This window comes from Cervus canadensis, chromosome 7, assembly GCF_019320065.1.
Source record: "Cervus canadensis isolate Bull #8, Minnesota chromosome 7, ASM1932006v1, whole genome shotgun sequence".
In the NCBI taxonomy this organism is placed as follows: Eukaryota; Metazoa; Chordata; class Mammalia; order Artiodactyla; family Cervidae; genus Cervus; species Cervus canadensis.
The window spans coordinates 19719891-19735869 of record NC_057392.1 but is presented as its reverse complement, the minus strand read 5'-3'; the positions used below and the strand labels follow the sequence as shown (position 1 = coordinate 19735869).

The window sequence follows — 15979 nt, the reverse complement described above, 5'->3', positions numbered from 1 at the left end:
CACAGAAGCAATTCAATATTTATATGTTTATCTTCCCCTTGAAAAAACTTAGAGCATGTGACGAATTCCAAACCGGAGTGGTTGTTAGTTTACAGTGTGTGAGAAGCCTCTAAATGAGCCAGTGGAGGTAGCGTGCCCCAGAGATATAGCAGCAGAGGAATGAGACTGGTTCCACCAGTCACACGGGGTGGGGACGGCCCTCCCCTACCCGCCACCCAGCCAGGGCACAGGTGCACACCTGTACTCACCACGGAACAGGGAGACGGACAGCCCGCGGTACCCAGTTGTCCCAGGCATTCTGGCAAGGGGGCCAGCCTGACTTGGATTGTTCAACTGCATAGGTCTGGCTACAGATCAGAAAGTAATTAGACATTTCTGCCAAATAAGAAGAGATTTCTGAGAAAAGCAAAGCAATTCTTCTCAACCCTTTCCGGTGTGGGGGCTGAGGGGTGAGCTACGGTTTAAGGGATTGATAATTTGCTGGAAACTGATTGGATCACAGCATTTCCGCTTTCAGAAGGTCAGACCTGATATCAGATCTACCATGGAAGAGCTGGTTCTCTCTGGCTCCTGCTCACCTGGGCCATTTGATGAATTCCCCTACCTGCCAGCTTCCAGTCCTGTCTCCCACTAGGGCTCTCAGTCCACCTACCTCCCAATTCCCACCTCCTTCTAAAGAAAGGGGCTTCCCTGATGGCTCAGACGGTAAAGAGTCTGCCTGCAGTTTGGGAGACCTGGGTTTGATCCCCATGTGGGGAAGATCTCCTGGAGAAGGAAATGGCAACCCACTCCAGTATTCTTGCCTGGAAAACCCCACGGATGGAGGAGCCTGGCAGGCTACAGTCCATGGGGTCACAAAGAGTCGGACATGACTGAGTGACTTCACGCTCAAAGAAAATCAGGCCCTTGAGTGTAAACTCCTTGGCTGCTCTCACCACATCAAACTCACTCTATAGACAACAAGGTCCTACTATATAGCACAGGGATCTATAGTCATGATCCTGAAATACTGCAATGGAAAAGGACAGGAAAAAGAATGTATATATAGATCTGAGTCACTTTGCTATACAGCAGACATTAACACAACATTGTAGATCAACTATCCTTGAATTTTGTTGTTGAGTTGCTAAGTCATGTCAGACTCTTTGCAATCCCATGGACTGTAGCCCACAAGGCTCCTCTGACCACGGGATTCTCTAGGCACGAATACTGGAGTGGGTTGCCGTTTCCTCCTCCAGGGGATCTTCTCTACCCAGGGATAAAACTCAGGTCTCCTGTGTCTCCTGCATTGGTAGGTGGGTTCTTTACCACTGAACCACCTAGGAAGTCCATACTTCAATAAAATTAAAAAACAAAAAAACAAAAAAAACCTCATCCCCCTTCATCTCCTTGCCTTCAGTCTCTAAGAAAGAAATGTCCTCTTCTGTGGCGGCCCATTCTCCCCCATGCCATGCACCAGGCCTGTGTTAAACCCTTCTTGTGGACCCTTGGGATCCCCTTCTAGTTGGTCTCTCTGCCCTCTGCCACTTTCTTCCAATCTAGTCCCACGTGTTGCTAGGTGTGATCTTGGTAAAATTCAATTTTTCCACTCTGCTTAAGACAGGTTGTTGCTTCTCCTTGTCTGTGGCACAATCTATTACCCGTAACTCAGGTGCTCCAGGTGCAGCCTCTGCCCCACCTCCTACGCCCCTGCAACCCTCACACCATCCCACTCACATCCTATGCCTGGGGTTACTGAGCCACATGCGGGCCTCAGGGCCTTTGCACACACACACTTCAAATACCATTACACCAAGCTCACCCTTTCCAGCCGGCACCTCAGCCTAGTCTCTAATATTTGACATCCAGGGCAGATCTGTCAGAGCATCTGTCTGTGGTTCTCTTTGCTCTACGGTTTCCAGGATTTGTGCATAATCATTGTCAATAAATGCCACCAACCTTCCAGCCAGATCTAGATCCTAATGTCCATTGGCCAGACACTAGTCTGTCTTAGCAATCTCTCCCTGAGCCATGTTGGAAAGGAGGGGTTGGGAAGGAATCAGTGAGGACCCTCTGCTGCAGTGGTGGGGCCAGGACCCACACTGATGGTATCAAACAGGCAGACCCTGGTTGGCACCATCAGACCCAGCCAGAGAGGCACCTCTGTGCCCAGGTTCAGTTAACCCAATTCAAAGTCAAATCCCCTTCATATAGCTGCAGAAGGACAAGCAAATCACTATCTTACGGTTCAGGTTTGTCATTAGAACTTTGAGATTCTCAGGTTAGTGCCTTTGAGGCATTTCCTAATGATGGGGGCTGATTCTGCAAGGTGAGGGGCGCCAGGAGGTGTCACACACTTCCATGCGCACAAACTTCTTAATGAGCCTTCTTCCTGACGCTCCTGGGAGATATCCCGGCAGCTCTGCAAGGGAGGGTCCAGACTTCAGGGTGCGAATGGTGGGTTTCCAGGGACTTTCCAAGGATGTGAAAACCAGATTCAGTATTCTGCTGGCCGGCAGACGGCAACCCTAGATATCACCCTTCCATACGCACGCACACACATATGCACACCCACACACACGCGTGCACACACGTGTGCACAGACGCTCATGGAAGTCCAGCCAGACCGCCCCACTGCAGCCTCGGCGTCGGGCTAATTGGAAAGTCCCGCGCTTTCGCGTCGCCACGCCGGGGACAGGTCAGGTCCGGAAGACGCCGCGCCGCCGCCGCCGTCCTGGAGAGGCCCCGAAGGGGGCGGGCGGCGCGCGCACGTGGCCGGCCAGGCCCGAGGCCGCGGCGGGGGCGGGGCCGACAGCCGAGCCGGACGCCGGGCCTTTAAGAGGGCGGGCGGGCGGCCGGCGTGGGCGGGGACGGACGCGACGACCCAGGCACAAGGGAGGCACAGGCCACGCCCCGACCCCGGCCCGGCCCCGCCCCGCAGGCCGCGCCCCCTCCCGCGCCCCCTCCCCCGCCCCGCGGCCCAAGCCTTCTCCGGCCGCCACTGGGCCGCGGGCGGGACGCCTGGGGCGGCGCGCGCAGGAGGAAGCGCGGCCGGCCGCGGCCCGGGAACAGCCCAGACGCGCGAGTCGGGAACGCAGGCCGCCGCGTCTCTTTCTGCCAGGTGCGCGGGGTTGGAGGCGCAGTCCTGGGCCGTGGCCGTCGCACGCCGGCCGGCTTTTCCTCCAGTTCACGCCGTCCGCCCGGCCTCTCGGCGCCCGGGGCCCGCACCGCCAGCTGCCCTGATCCGCCCGCCGCGCCCCCTTCCCGCCCCCCGCGAGTCCCGGCCGGCGGCGAGTTGATGTCCTGAGCTTGCCGCCCGCGGGCTGTGCGCCCGGCCGGGGGCTGCCTGGGAAGTTGGGGCGAGGCGTGCCGGGTATGCGCCATCACCATGTCCCGCCTTGGCTCGTGGCTCGATGAGGTCCAGTGGCTGGTCTTGGTGGTTCTCTTCGTCGTGGCCCTGGGCACGGTGGGCCTGTACCTGGCGCAGTGGGCGCTGGCCAGGGCGCGACCCTGCTCCCGGAGGCGGGCGGCGGAGCCTGGCGACGGCCAGCGCCCAGAGTCGGATGCGCTGCTCGCTTGGATCCTGACTCTGAACAGCTGGAGGAGCCAGTGGCAGGCTGCCTGGGTGACCGCCCTGAACGAAGAGGCCAAACGGAAGGGGGTGAGTTTCTGTGAGGGCGGTCGTGCTGCGGGGTCGGGCGCGGTGATCGCGGGGTGTCTTCAGGCTCTTCTTCCCCGGAGCCTGGCCACAGCCCTTGACTGCTTCAAGGGGCAGAGCATCCTTGAAAGTTAGAAAGACCGTGGAGACGGAGGACCCTCGATGGGGAATGAAGGCGGAGTGATTAGGTTTTATTAACCTGACGTGAAGCGTGCCAGAGGGACAGCCTGGCTGTTTGGAGGGATTTGTCCAGGGGCCGCTTCCCCTCTGGGTCTTACCTGCCCTTCCTGGCTGGCGTCCCAGGTGGTTTCCCGTATTCGCCTGGACACTGGACCGCTTTTGCACCTGATTTATGAATCACTCTGAACCAAATATGCTTCCAACTACCGAGCTGAATTTTACTCAGAATGTATTACCGGAAGGTTTGCACCTATTAAAATTAGTGACCATTGAGGGCCAGCCACTGGCCAGACGTGTGTTGGGGGCTTCAGGTACACATGATCGTCTCTGAATCCTCACAGTTCCTGGAGCAAAGGTGTCCTCAGCATTTTAGAGGTGGGGGAAACTGAGGCCTGGAGAGGTTAAGTAGCCTGCCTGAGGTTCCCCTGCCCATGGGTGGCAGAGGTGGGATTTGAACCCAGCTACCTGCTGGTTGGGATAGGCCTCCTTAAACCATTCTGCCTGGCTCCCTGACATTTCCTGATTGGCTCAGAACCTGTGATTGCCTTGAAATGAAGCTTCCTGAAAACTCAGGGGCTTAGTCTGAACTCTGCTGCCTCGGGCACCTGCGGTTGTGTTCCTGGTCTAGTTAATGACTGGGTGACTTATTGTTACTAAAATTTTAAGGCATCTTGGTTTAATGATGCGCTCCTGGTGTCTGCTGTTTCTAAATATTCCACAGGAGGAATGAAGGCCTGGTGGGTCTGGGCACTAAGTCTTTGCCAGTCCTTCTTACTCCGAGGTGTACATGCTCCTCCACCTGCTTGGGCACCCAGTGGAGAAGCCCACGGCCTTTTGCTTTGGAAACAGCAAATGCTGTGTGTCTAGACTGTCAGCCTTCAGAATACTCCATGGTGAGCCCTCTGTCTGGTCCTTGTGCCATGGCCTTGACTCATGTAGCCATGGACTTAAAAAACAAAAGCTTTGAGTGCGAATGAGCATAAATCCAGCAAAAGACCATGTTCTGAGCCCTGGGAAAAAATAGCCATGCCTTTTGGATGAAAAAAAGCCTTCAAGGTCATTTGACTTCCGTCTGCCCTGGTGCCTGGAGTCTGTGCCCCCGCTGCCAGAACTGGACAGCTTCAGAGGAACCACCCCATTTCTGGTGGGAGCCTGGAAGCCCCGTGACCTCACCTGGACAAGCAAACACAAATTTGTTTCCCCACGAAGCTGCTGTCATTGACCCCTGGCTGACCGGGTGTCCTGGGCCTGGGTTCTGGGGCTGAGTACACTGCAGGCTAGAGTTGTGAGCAGGTGACAGTCTTATCTCAGCTGGAAGAGATGGGGGTGTGATGTGGGCCACTGCTTCTGCTTCTCAGCCTTTTCTGAGCTGATCTGTAGGGTCCTGTTGTCGCCCTGGGGCCCTTGAGAGAGTCAGGCAGAGGCACACCCCTCCCTCCTGTAAGTCTGGGACAGTCCTGCTTAAACCATTCTGCCTGGCTCCCTGACATTTCCTGATTGGCTCAGAACCTGCAATTGCCTTGATTCGAAGCTTCCAGATTACCTGTGTGCCTGGAGGGCTGAGAGAGGAGGAGATCTGTGCCCTGGAATTTGTGGGGAGCCCTTCCAATAACTGGAGAAAATACCTGGAGTTTTCAGGTGAAGACCTTTCTTCCTGCGCCCTTGCATCTGTGTGGGTGGAGACCTCGGCTGGGGGCTAGAGCTGGGGGAGGTTAGGCTTATTGGCCTGTCCTCTGCTATTCACCACACACTGCAGAAGCTTAGACACTAGTTTTTCCAGAACTCCTGCCTGGAAGGGGCAATGATGTGCTGAGTATAAGCTCAAGACCCAATGACCCAATGTCAGACCCAACTCTGACAGCAGTTGGGTCTGAGTGTGGTATCAGGTGGCTCAGTGTGTGTGTAAGTGTGGTGTGTGTGTGTCACGCTGCTCTCCCTGGTACCTGGCACGTGTTGCTTGATTTGAATTCAAATGGAAGGCTCAGCAGGCTGATAGGATCTGGGTAACTCCTACTACGGCCTTGGCACGCCCCCTCCCCTGTCCTGGGCCATCCCGATTGCTTCACTGATGACAGTGTGGGTGAGCAGGCCCTGGTGTTTTCTTAGTGGGTGTCCTGACCCGGCAGCCAGCCCTGCGGGACTCTCCCTCTGTCCTCCCTTCAGCAGCTCGAGTCCCACTAATCCCCGATTAGGGTTGACAGCTCCAAGTCCGCATTGGGCGCAGCGAGCCAGCTTAGCGGCCCCCTCCTGCCTCCACCCTGTGCTGTTGTCTGTTTGTCCTGGCCCAAGGGAAGACCACTCCTGTCACTGGGGGACTGGCAGAAGCTCAGTCATCTCTAGCATCTTCTGTGAGAGATGGAGTTCTCTCCTGAGTGGAGCAGCTCCTCTCATCCTATCTTACCCCAGCTCGTATCTTAGGACTGCAAGGAACCCTAAACCCTTTGGCAGCACCTCTTCCTTCTCCAAAAGGGGAGACAGAGGACTATGAACTGGAGAGACTTGCCAGTGTTGAGCTAGACCCAGGGCCAGGGGTCTTCATGGTTCATCTACATCTGCAGGGGTCCATGGTCCCACATGGGCAGCAAATTTGACTTTGAGACTCAAATATTTCCTTCAGTTGAGCTCCAGCGAGAAAGGATCAAAGGGTACGATTGTTTAATACATCATCCCTAACAATGGGGCTCCTGTCTCCAGGGAGCTAAAGATGGTTAGTAACTTGTGGAGTCTCCTTTGACCCTGGATGACCAATGACTGAGGCCGGGCAGGTTCCTTGTATCAGGGGGTCCTGCAGGGTTTTGACCCTCACTCCTTATGATTAGACAGGATGCTGAGTTGGAGAGACAGATGAGGAGAGCACGGCTGCTCTGGCAGCACATGCCTGGTATTTGGGGAACACTGGCAAATTGCCTAGAGACCTTTGAAAGAATACACATGCCTGCCACCTCCCCCACTTCAGACTCAGGGAGTCAGCAGGGGTACAGGGAGCCTACTGTATGTTTCACAAGTTCCCGAAGCTAGCTCTTCACTAGAGAGAAGCTGCTGGACACACACGCTGTCCATAAGCCAACCAGCATTCAGTCAATCAAAGTCCCCCCATCCAACAACACCTCTCCACGCTGGCATTGCAGACACCTGACATCAGCTGCTCTCATTGCAGCTCGGCCCATGAGAACAGGAAGATCCCAGGATTGGTTCAGTCACTAACCTAGGAACCAATGCCCTGTTATCTGAGGGCAACACTGGAGGTTTTCCCTTTGCATTTGTGTGAATATTTACAAAGTGGTTTGGGGTGACATCACCCCAGCAGCAGTCCACACTTGACACCCGCCGTTGACTCTGGGGCTGCTCTTTCCACAGCAGGTCACCAGCTCTGAAAGCCAGAGCCCACGGTCCCGAGACCCCTACCCACGGGCTGGACAGAGCCTCCCTCCCAAGGCTGATGCTGTTGGGACTACATGCGGGGAGCGGCGGTCTGAGAGCGAGCCCCATGCTCTGGACCTGTCTGGGAATGGGCTGCTCGAGTAGGCCCAGGCCCTGGCAGGGAGGGTCATGGAGCTGTTTGTTTCTGTAGTCCTTTGCCCCAGGATTCTTTTCAGAGGAATGTTCTAAATGTAGATGACCAAGACTGTAGGACAATTTGTGGTCTTCATAAAAAAAAAAAAAAAGATGCCGTGTGAACTTAAACCATGGTATTAATAGCTCTGACTTGTATATGAGCTGCAGCAATTTGAGAAGTAAATAAAGTGACAGGATTTGGAGGTTTCTTGTTCTGTAATGAGCTTCCTTCAAGTGCTGCTCACAGAAATTCAAGGTCCCTGAGCACGATGGTGGCCACAGTGTAAGAGGTCAGCTGGTAAGAATGGGAAGGTGACCTTGAGTCAAGTCACTCTCCACCTGACCCTCAAATTACTCTCCTTTCTGTTGCTCAAACATTCAGGGTTCTTTCCTGTGTGGGGTCTTCCCACAGGGCATTCCTTCTGTCCCCAACACTTATTCAACCTTTTTCCTGACGATTTTGAACTGTGGTGCTGGAGAAGACTCTTGAGAGTCCCTTGGACTGTAAGGAGATCAGACCAGTCAATCCTAAAGGAAATCAACCCTGAATATTCGTTGAAAGGACTGATGCTGAAGCTGAAGTTCAAATACTTTGGCCACCTGATGTGAAGAACCGACTCACTGGAAAAGACCCTGATGCTGGGGAAGACTGAAAACAATAGGACAGGGGGTGGCAGAGGATGAGATGGTTAGATAGCATTGCCGACTCCGTGGACTTGGATTTGAGCAGACTCTGGGAGATGTTGAAGGATAGGGGAGCCTGGCGTGCTGTAGTCCATGCGGTTGCAAAGAGTCGGACGTGAATGAGCGACTGAAAAAAAACAACAGCAATATTTCAGGTCTCAGAACAAAAATCCCTCCTCCCCATTTTTTGGTGAAGGCTGCCCCGCTCCCACCCCGGCAGCACTGCGTGGTCACTGGTGCCCTCATCAGCTCCCAGGATTGTGAGGGAGGCCAGAGCTCTGTCCATCCAGGCGCAGCCCACCCGGCGCGGAGTGCTCAGCCGTCTCAGGGCATGAATAACAGCCCCTGTTAGAAACTTGTCACCGAAGGGGAGAAACTGCCGTGATGTACATCAGCCCGTCTGGACTCAGGCCTCCCCTGCTTGGGAGCTGGCCAAGCCTGGGCCAAACAAGCGGTTTAATGTGCTTTGTTTTTTCACTTCTAAAGCATCAACCTAAAGGAGGCTCACTGATGACTCTGCAGATTGTCAGTAGAAACGAGGAAGAGATGCCAGTTCAGGTTGTTCTTTGCGTTCACCCATTCTCTCAGCAAGACGGGAATTCAGGGGAAGGAAGAGTGGGTGTAGTGTTAATGTCAACTAAAATGCAGCCAAAGCTAACTTCCACTCCCGCCAGCCCCCCTGGGTTGTTGAGGAGGGAGGGGACCTCTTGAGCTGCTTGGAAGAGCTGTGTGTTCTCTGCTCAGGTTGGAAGGCAGCTCTGGGGCTCTATGACCTTGGGCAAGCCCTGACCTCTCTTGTGCTTCATCTCTGGAAGAGGATAACTTTGGGTTCAGTCTGGGAAGCAGCATCCAGTCCAGATGAGATGAGATCTGTGTGAAGCCTTTAGCCAATAGAGTCAATAAGATGGGCTGCTTTCTTGTAACATCCCCTTAAAAAAAACTTGAAAATTTTTTTACTGCTTTTAGATTTAGAGAAAAGTTGTAAAAACAATTCAGTCTCTATCCTTTCCTTATCCAGCCTACATAACCATACAGGGCACAATAATCAGAAACAAGAAATTACACTGGTACTGTTGATGCTGCTGCTGCTAAGTCGCTTCAGTTGTGTCCGACTCTGTGCGACCCCATAGACGGCAGACCACCAGGCTCCCCGGCCCCTGGGATTCTCCAGGCAATGGTACAATGTTACTGTAATTCACAGTACAATGATATTAACATTGTAACAGTATAAGAAATTAACGTTGGTACAGTATTAGTATAGCTCATAGTACAACATTAAAATTGCAACAGTATAAGAACTTAACACTGGTACAATATTACTATAATTCATAGTATAATGATATTAACATTGTAACAGTATAAAAAATTAACATTGGTACGATGTTACTATAATTTAAAATTTTTAAATTTATTTTTATTTTTGGCTGTGCTGGGCTGGACTTTTCTCTAGTTGCAGAGAGCTGGGGCTACCCCCTCGTTGCAGTGCATGGGCTTTGGGCGCACGGGCTTCAGTAGTTGCAGTACGTAGGGTCAGTAGTTGAGGTTCCCGGGCTCCGGAGCACAGGCTGTAGCACACGGGCTTAGTTGCTTCGAGGCCTGTGGGGTCTTCCCGGATCAGGGATCAAACCTGTGTCTGCTGCATTGATAGGTGGATTCTTTACCACAGCGCCAGTTCACAGTACAATGATATTAATGTTATTCTAGTATAGCAAATTAACATTGGCACAGTGTTACTATATGTCACGGTACAATGATATTCGCCTTGTAACAATATAAGAAATTAACAAAACTTTTTAAGTAAACAGAAGACCCTACTTGATTTCACCTGTTTTCCACCGGTGTCCTTTTCTTCTTCCAGGGTCCCGTTCAGGTCCCACATGGCGCTGGGTTGTTGCTTTGTGTTTGTCTCCAGCAGCCTGTAAGAGTTTCCCCGTCTTCCCTTGTTTTTTCATGACCTTGACAACTCTGAAGAGTATTGATTGCTGTTTTACCAAATATCCCTCAGTTCGGTGTTTTGCACAATTGGACTGCAGTCCCACAAGCCACAGAAGGGATGTGTCCCTTTGAGTGTACTGTTTCGTGGGTTTATGATGTCAGCATGGCTTCCCAATGGGGACTTGGCCTTGATCCCTGTGTTAAGGTGATTTCCACCCATTTCTCTTCTTACATCTTATGTCTCCCTTTTCCTTTCTCCCTATAGTTAACAAATATCTTGGGGAGATACTTTGAGACTGCACAAATCCTGTTATTCCTTAAACTTTTGCACGCTGATTTTGGCATCCATGTATCTAGTCTGCAACACCTCTGTGGAGTTTGCCTAATGATGATTTTTTCTTTTTCTCTCTTTCCTCCTGCATTTATTCATTGGAATTCTGTTGCAAGAGAGAGCTGCCACTTCTCTTCCATCTATACATTTTATTGAGTATTTACATCAGTATATATTCATGGATATTTATTTTATTCTGTGGGTTACAGTCCAGTGTACCTGTGTTCAGTCATGTCCAACTCTTTGCAACCCCAGGAACTGTAGCCTGCCAGGCTCCTCTATCCATAGAACTTTCCAGGCAAGAATACTGGTGTGGAATGCCGATTCCTACTCCAGGGAATCTTCCCAACCCAGGGATCGAAACTTTGTCTCTTGCGTCTGTTGCCTCTCCTGCATTGGCAGGCAGACCCTTTACCACTGTGCCACTTGGGGAACCCCTATCATCCAGTGCCATCACTATTTGTTTTGTTGTTTAAACTGGTCTTGTTTTGGCCATTAGAAGCTCTTTTGTGTTCTTCCATCAATATATATATACATTAGCACTTCCTTGATGGATCTGAAAGATGTTTGCTCTAGACTCATCTTGTATTTTCTTCTTTTCTGGCCCTGGATTCAGCCACTTCTCCAAGCAGCTCTGATTCCTTTTACTAAAGAATTATTTAGAATACAAGATTTGGGCATCAAGGGTGCTTATTACTGCTGGGGTCGCATTGCTTCTAGACCCTCTTAGTGAACAGACCCAGGAAAGATATGTGTGGATGGCAGCATATTCATGTAACATGTCTCTCTGCCTTTATCTTCAAAACCACGCCTATGCTGATACCCCTTGTCATACTGCTGGAGAAAGAAGTGGCAAACCACTCCAAGTATCCTGGCTTAAAACTCAACATTCAAAAAACTAAGATCATGGCATCTTGTGCCAATCACTTCATGGGAAATAGATGGGGGGAAAATGGAAACAGTGACAGATTTTTATTTTCTTGGGCTCCAAAATCACTGCAGATGATGACTGCAGCCATGAAATTAAAAGACACTTGCTCCTTGGAAGGAAAGCTATGACAGATCTAGACAATGTGTTAAAAAGCAGAGATATCACCTTGCTGACAAAGGTCCATATAATCAAAGCTTTGGGTTTTCCAGTAGTCATGTATGTATGTGAGAGTTGGACCATAAAGAAGACTGAGCACCAAAGAATTAATGCTTTCAAATTGTGGTGCTGGGAAAGACAGTTGAAAGTTCCTTGGATGGCAAGGGGATCAAACCAGTCAATCCTAAAGGAAATCAACCCTGAATATTCTTTGGAAGAACTGATGCTGAAGCTCTAATACTTTGGCCACCTGATGCGAAGAGCCAGCTCATTGGAGACCTTGATCCTGGGAAGGATTGAAGGCGGGAGGAGAAGGGGGCAACAGAGGATGAGATGGTTGGATGGCCTCACCGACTTAATGGACATGAGTGTGAGCAAACTCTGGGAGATGATGAAGGACAGGGAAGCCTGGCGTGCTGCAGTCCATGGGGTCACAAGAAGTCAGACATGACTGAGCCACTGAACAACAAATACTGATACCCCAGTTTCCAGGTCAATGGCACAGAGTTCATTTTCATCTTCCCCTTTCCTTATCTCTAACTTCCTCCTCCAAGAGCGAGGCATCTAGGACTCACTGTCTGTAACATACTTATTTGGTCAACTCCAGCGGACATATAACGTACTTTCTGAATTGCTGACCTATACCCCCATGAGAAACACATTTCCTGGCTAGATTCTCACGTTTATGTGCAGCCAGGATCCTGTTTTCCACAGTTTCTCAGGTTCAGTCTGTTTCCTGCCCCTTCTGGCAGTTGTGTTCTTTACTTGCGTAGTTACATTTGTGTCCTATCTGGGGCTCCTCCCACATCCAGATTTTTCAAAACTCCGTCTTTAGCCAGTGATTTGGGATGTCACTCTTGTCACTGACCTTCTCCATACATGTTGGGGTCTATTCTGGATGCCCTGTGTTAGCCCCACTGGTCATCTCTGTGTTCATGTGCTGGTACCACACACTTGGAATCACTGAGGTTCTGTACATGCATGCATGCTAAGTCACTTCAGTTGTTTCTGACTCTTTGTGACCCTATGGACTGTAACCCACCAGGCTCCTCTGTCTATGGGATTAACCAGGGAAGAATACTAGAGTGGGTTTCCATTTCCTACTCCAGGGGATCTTCCCGACCCAGGGATCAAACCCACATCTCTCCCATCTCCTGCACTGCAGGCAGATTCTTTATCACTGTGCTACCTGGGAAGCCCACAGAGGTTCTGTAGTGTGAATTAATGTCCAGGAGAGCTTGTATCTTGTGTTTCTTTCTCAGTTGCTCTCCTGGCAATTCCTGCCTGTTGCTTTTCCTCGTAGATGTAAAGTCTTTCTTTGGTCTGAGTGGGGTTGAGTCTGGAATGAGGCTGCCTGCCCATGGACAGAGTGCAGAGATGGAGGGACTTTGCTGCACCCAGGCTGGGCTCTCTGAAACTCCAGGATCAATCAGAAAGGGAAGAGGGACTTTTGGGTCCTTATTTTAACTGAATCATATATTTTCTTTGTGAGCCTGCCTCTTGACATTAACTTTCCTGGCAAAATATCTACAGGGTTTTCATTCAGAAGGCGCCATGGGTAAGAGGGTGTAGATGGCACCTGCTGATGGGCGGGGGCAGGAGATGACATCCAGGCTGCTTAAGTCTATGTGGTCTCTTCAGGCTGGTGTAGAAGGTACATTGTTTCACGTGCAGTCCCACCAGCTGTGGGGCTTCCCAGGTGGTGCAGTGATAAAGAATCCGCCTGCAATGCAGGAGACACAAGAGGCATGGGTTCTAGCTCTAACTGGGGAAGATCCCCTGGAGGAGGAAATGCAACCCACTCCAGGATTCTTGCCTGGAGAATCCCATGGACAGAGGAGTCTGGTGGGCTGTAGTCCATGGGGTCACAAAGAGTTGGTGGTGGGCCAGCAGCTGTAATGACCCCTGCGAGGGCTCGGTCTCCCGCCCAGCATTGCGCTCTGTGCTGGGGCTGCTCTTTCAGCCAGGTGGCCTGGCACACAGGGTGATGTCACCCCCAAGCCACTGGCCAGCAGGTCACACCAAAACAAGCTCTGGTCATGGAGAACATCCGCAGAGCAGCCCCCAAGCCATGACTTCATCACTCTCGAAAAATAGATTTAATTCTCCCCTGATGGTTTGTAGAGGTGAGATTAATGTTGCTAAGACAAGATGAGGTTAGAAGAACGTCAGTGACAATGTTCTGTGCCTGTAGGTGTACGCTGCAGCACTGGGGATTCTTAAGAAACAGCCCTGGGCTGACTTCATTCTTGCTCATCCCCACTGCACTTGCCAGGAGAGCTTTGCTCCCGTTTGTACCATTTCTATCCCCCACCCTTGATCTTGCCTTGCAGTTGGAACCAGCTCATCACAGCCGGGAGTCTTGGAAATAGATGAGATGTGGTGGGGAGCTGTGGGGCTGAGTCTTTTTTTAAAATACATGATCAGAACTCACTTGATGATGATGGGCTTTTCTGGAGCATGTCAGGAAGAGAGTTGAAGGAGAGTTTCGCTCCAGGGTCGTATTGTTGGCGTACGTGTTCAGCCTCATAAGAGAACTTATTTTTTAAAAAACCGAGACCTGGTTGGTAATCCAAGTCCTGATTTATTCTTTCATAAAGCATCAGTCTTGTTGCCTTGTGGTCATATTAATTGATTTGCATGTCCTGCATTGAAGATTTTAATTGCAAGAACCAAAATTTAATGCAGAATTTGAATGCAAGATTTTAGTTGCAAGAACTTGTCACCTGACAGGGTGACAAGCCATGGAGGACATTTCTGGGAGGGTATGAGAGGATGTGGAGAGCTGAAGGTGGAGTTAAACCAGGAGACCACAGTGGGCAGGAGCCTGGCAGCTCTGGGGGTCCTCAAAGCAGGGACTCGGGAACCTGATCCTTGAGCAGTACTGCCGGCTGGCTCATTTCCAGGCAAGGAATCCCAAATTCCCGGGAGAAGCACCTGTCTGCTCCGCACGGGTTCCTGCCCACCTGCCAGTTGGGCAGTGGGAGATGGGAAGAGGGTAACCTAAGGAGAGTGCCAGCACCCACGTGGGGCGGGGAGAGGTGATTCTCTGAAACCAGAGAGCTTTCCTAGAGAAAGGGGAGGACACAGCCCGTGCACCTGCCGTGCCCCACCTGCAGGCCGGCCGCGCACCCACCCTCCCGGGAGCCTGGGCTTCTCCGCTCTCAGTGTGAACCTGAGTTCTCAGAACCCCCTCTGCCGCCTTCATAGCCACATTTTTTATTTTGTCCCCGAGCTTCTTACTGATATCTGTCCATTGCTGCTCTTCAGAAGCACACATTGAACTAAATGAAGTCATATCACATCTTCTTAGATCTGCAGAGCTTTGCAGCAAGTACGTCATCTCCTTTAGAAAGTAGCTCCCCCCGCCGCCCCCCACCCTCCCAGTGCACCGTCCCCTCACTCCGCTCTTCTGTTCCAGGGCCCGCTGCTCCTCTGCTTCCAGGAGGACCTGCTGCAGCCACCCCTGGAGCTGACCGTGCAGCAAGTCTCCAGCGTGGCCCGGTCGGCCCAGGAGAAGGTGAGCCAGGCGCCGTCACCTGCTGGAGGCCTCTCCTCACCCAGGAAGCCAATTTAAAACCGGGGTGTATAACTGGGTCACTTTGGTGTACACCAGAGATTGACACAACATTGTAATCGACTATACTTCAATTTTTTTTTTTTTAAACTGGGGTGGGGGAATTTATTCTTAGAATTATTGAAAATGCCAGACCTCTTACACCAAAAAAATAAATAAAATATGGCCCATCATTGATGAATGGATAAATAAAATATGGCATTCCCACATGATGGAGTATTATTTGGCCTCATGAAGGAATGCGATTCTGACACGTGCTCCCACGTGGATGAGCCTTGTAGACATTCCACTAAGCGATAGAAGCCAGACCTGACACATATTACAAGATTCCATTTACATGAAATAGTCAGAATACATAAATCAATAGAGACAGAAAGTAGACAAGCGGTGTCCAGGGCCTGGGAGTGGGCTGTGAACAGTGACTGCTAATAGGGGTGGGATTTTAGGGGGTGATGAAATGTTCTAAAGGTGGTGCTGGTGATGTTCGTACAACAATGTGAAATATGTTTAACATATATTTAATATATTTAAAAGCCATTTGATTATATAGCTTAAATGATCAGATTACACATAAATTTATATACATATACATTTTATTAAATTAAAAACATACATTTTATAATTTATAAAATGTTGTTTAGTCATTTCCGACTCTGTCACCCCAGGGACTGCAGCCCGCCAGGCTCCTCTGTCCAGGGGATTTCCCAGGCAAGAATACTGGAGTGGGTTGCCATTTCCTTCTCCAGGGGATCTTCCCGACCTGGGGATGGAACCCATGTCTCCTGTACTGGCAGGCGGGTTCCTTACCCCTGGGCCACCAGGGAAGCTCTAGATTTATATAGGTGCAGTTATAAGCAATACGTGAATAATTCTGTAGCATGATATAGAGATTTTAGCCATTTAGCTATTACACAGAGTTTATATTATAGTTGCTAACAGTTTACAGGCTGAAATTACTTGTTACATTGGTCAACTACCATAGAAAATGGGAAT

At 50.8% G+C, this 15979-nt stretch overlaps 1 protein-coding gene across 1 annotated transcript in view; it reads left to right on the top strand.

Moving 5' to 3' along the window:
• The first annotated feature begins 2879 nt into the window (after positions 1-2879).
• The window catches only part of C2CD2 (C2 calcium dependent domain containing 2), a 63194-nt gene continuing 50094 nt past the window's right edge, over positions 2880-15979 (top strand). The window contains exons 1-2 of the mRNA XM_043474472.1: positions 2880-3640; positions 14831-14929. Of these exons, the coding sequence (XP_043330407.1) occupies positions 3368-3640; positions 14831-14929 (372 nt within the window). The 5' untranslated portion in view covers positions 2880-3367. The remainder of the gene's footprint in view (positions 3641-14830; positions 14930-15979) is intronic.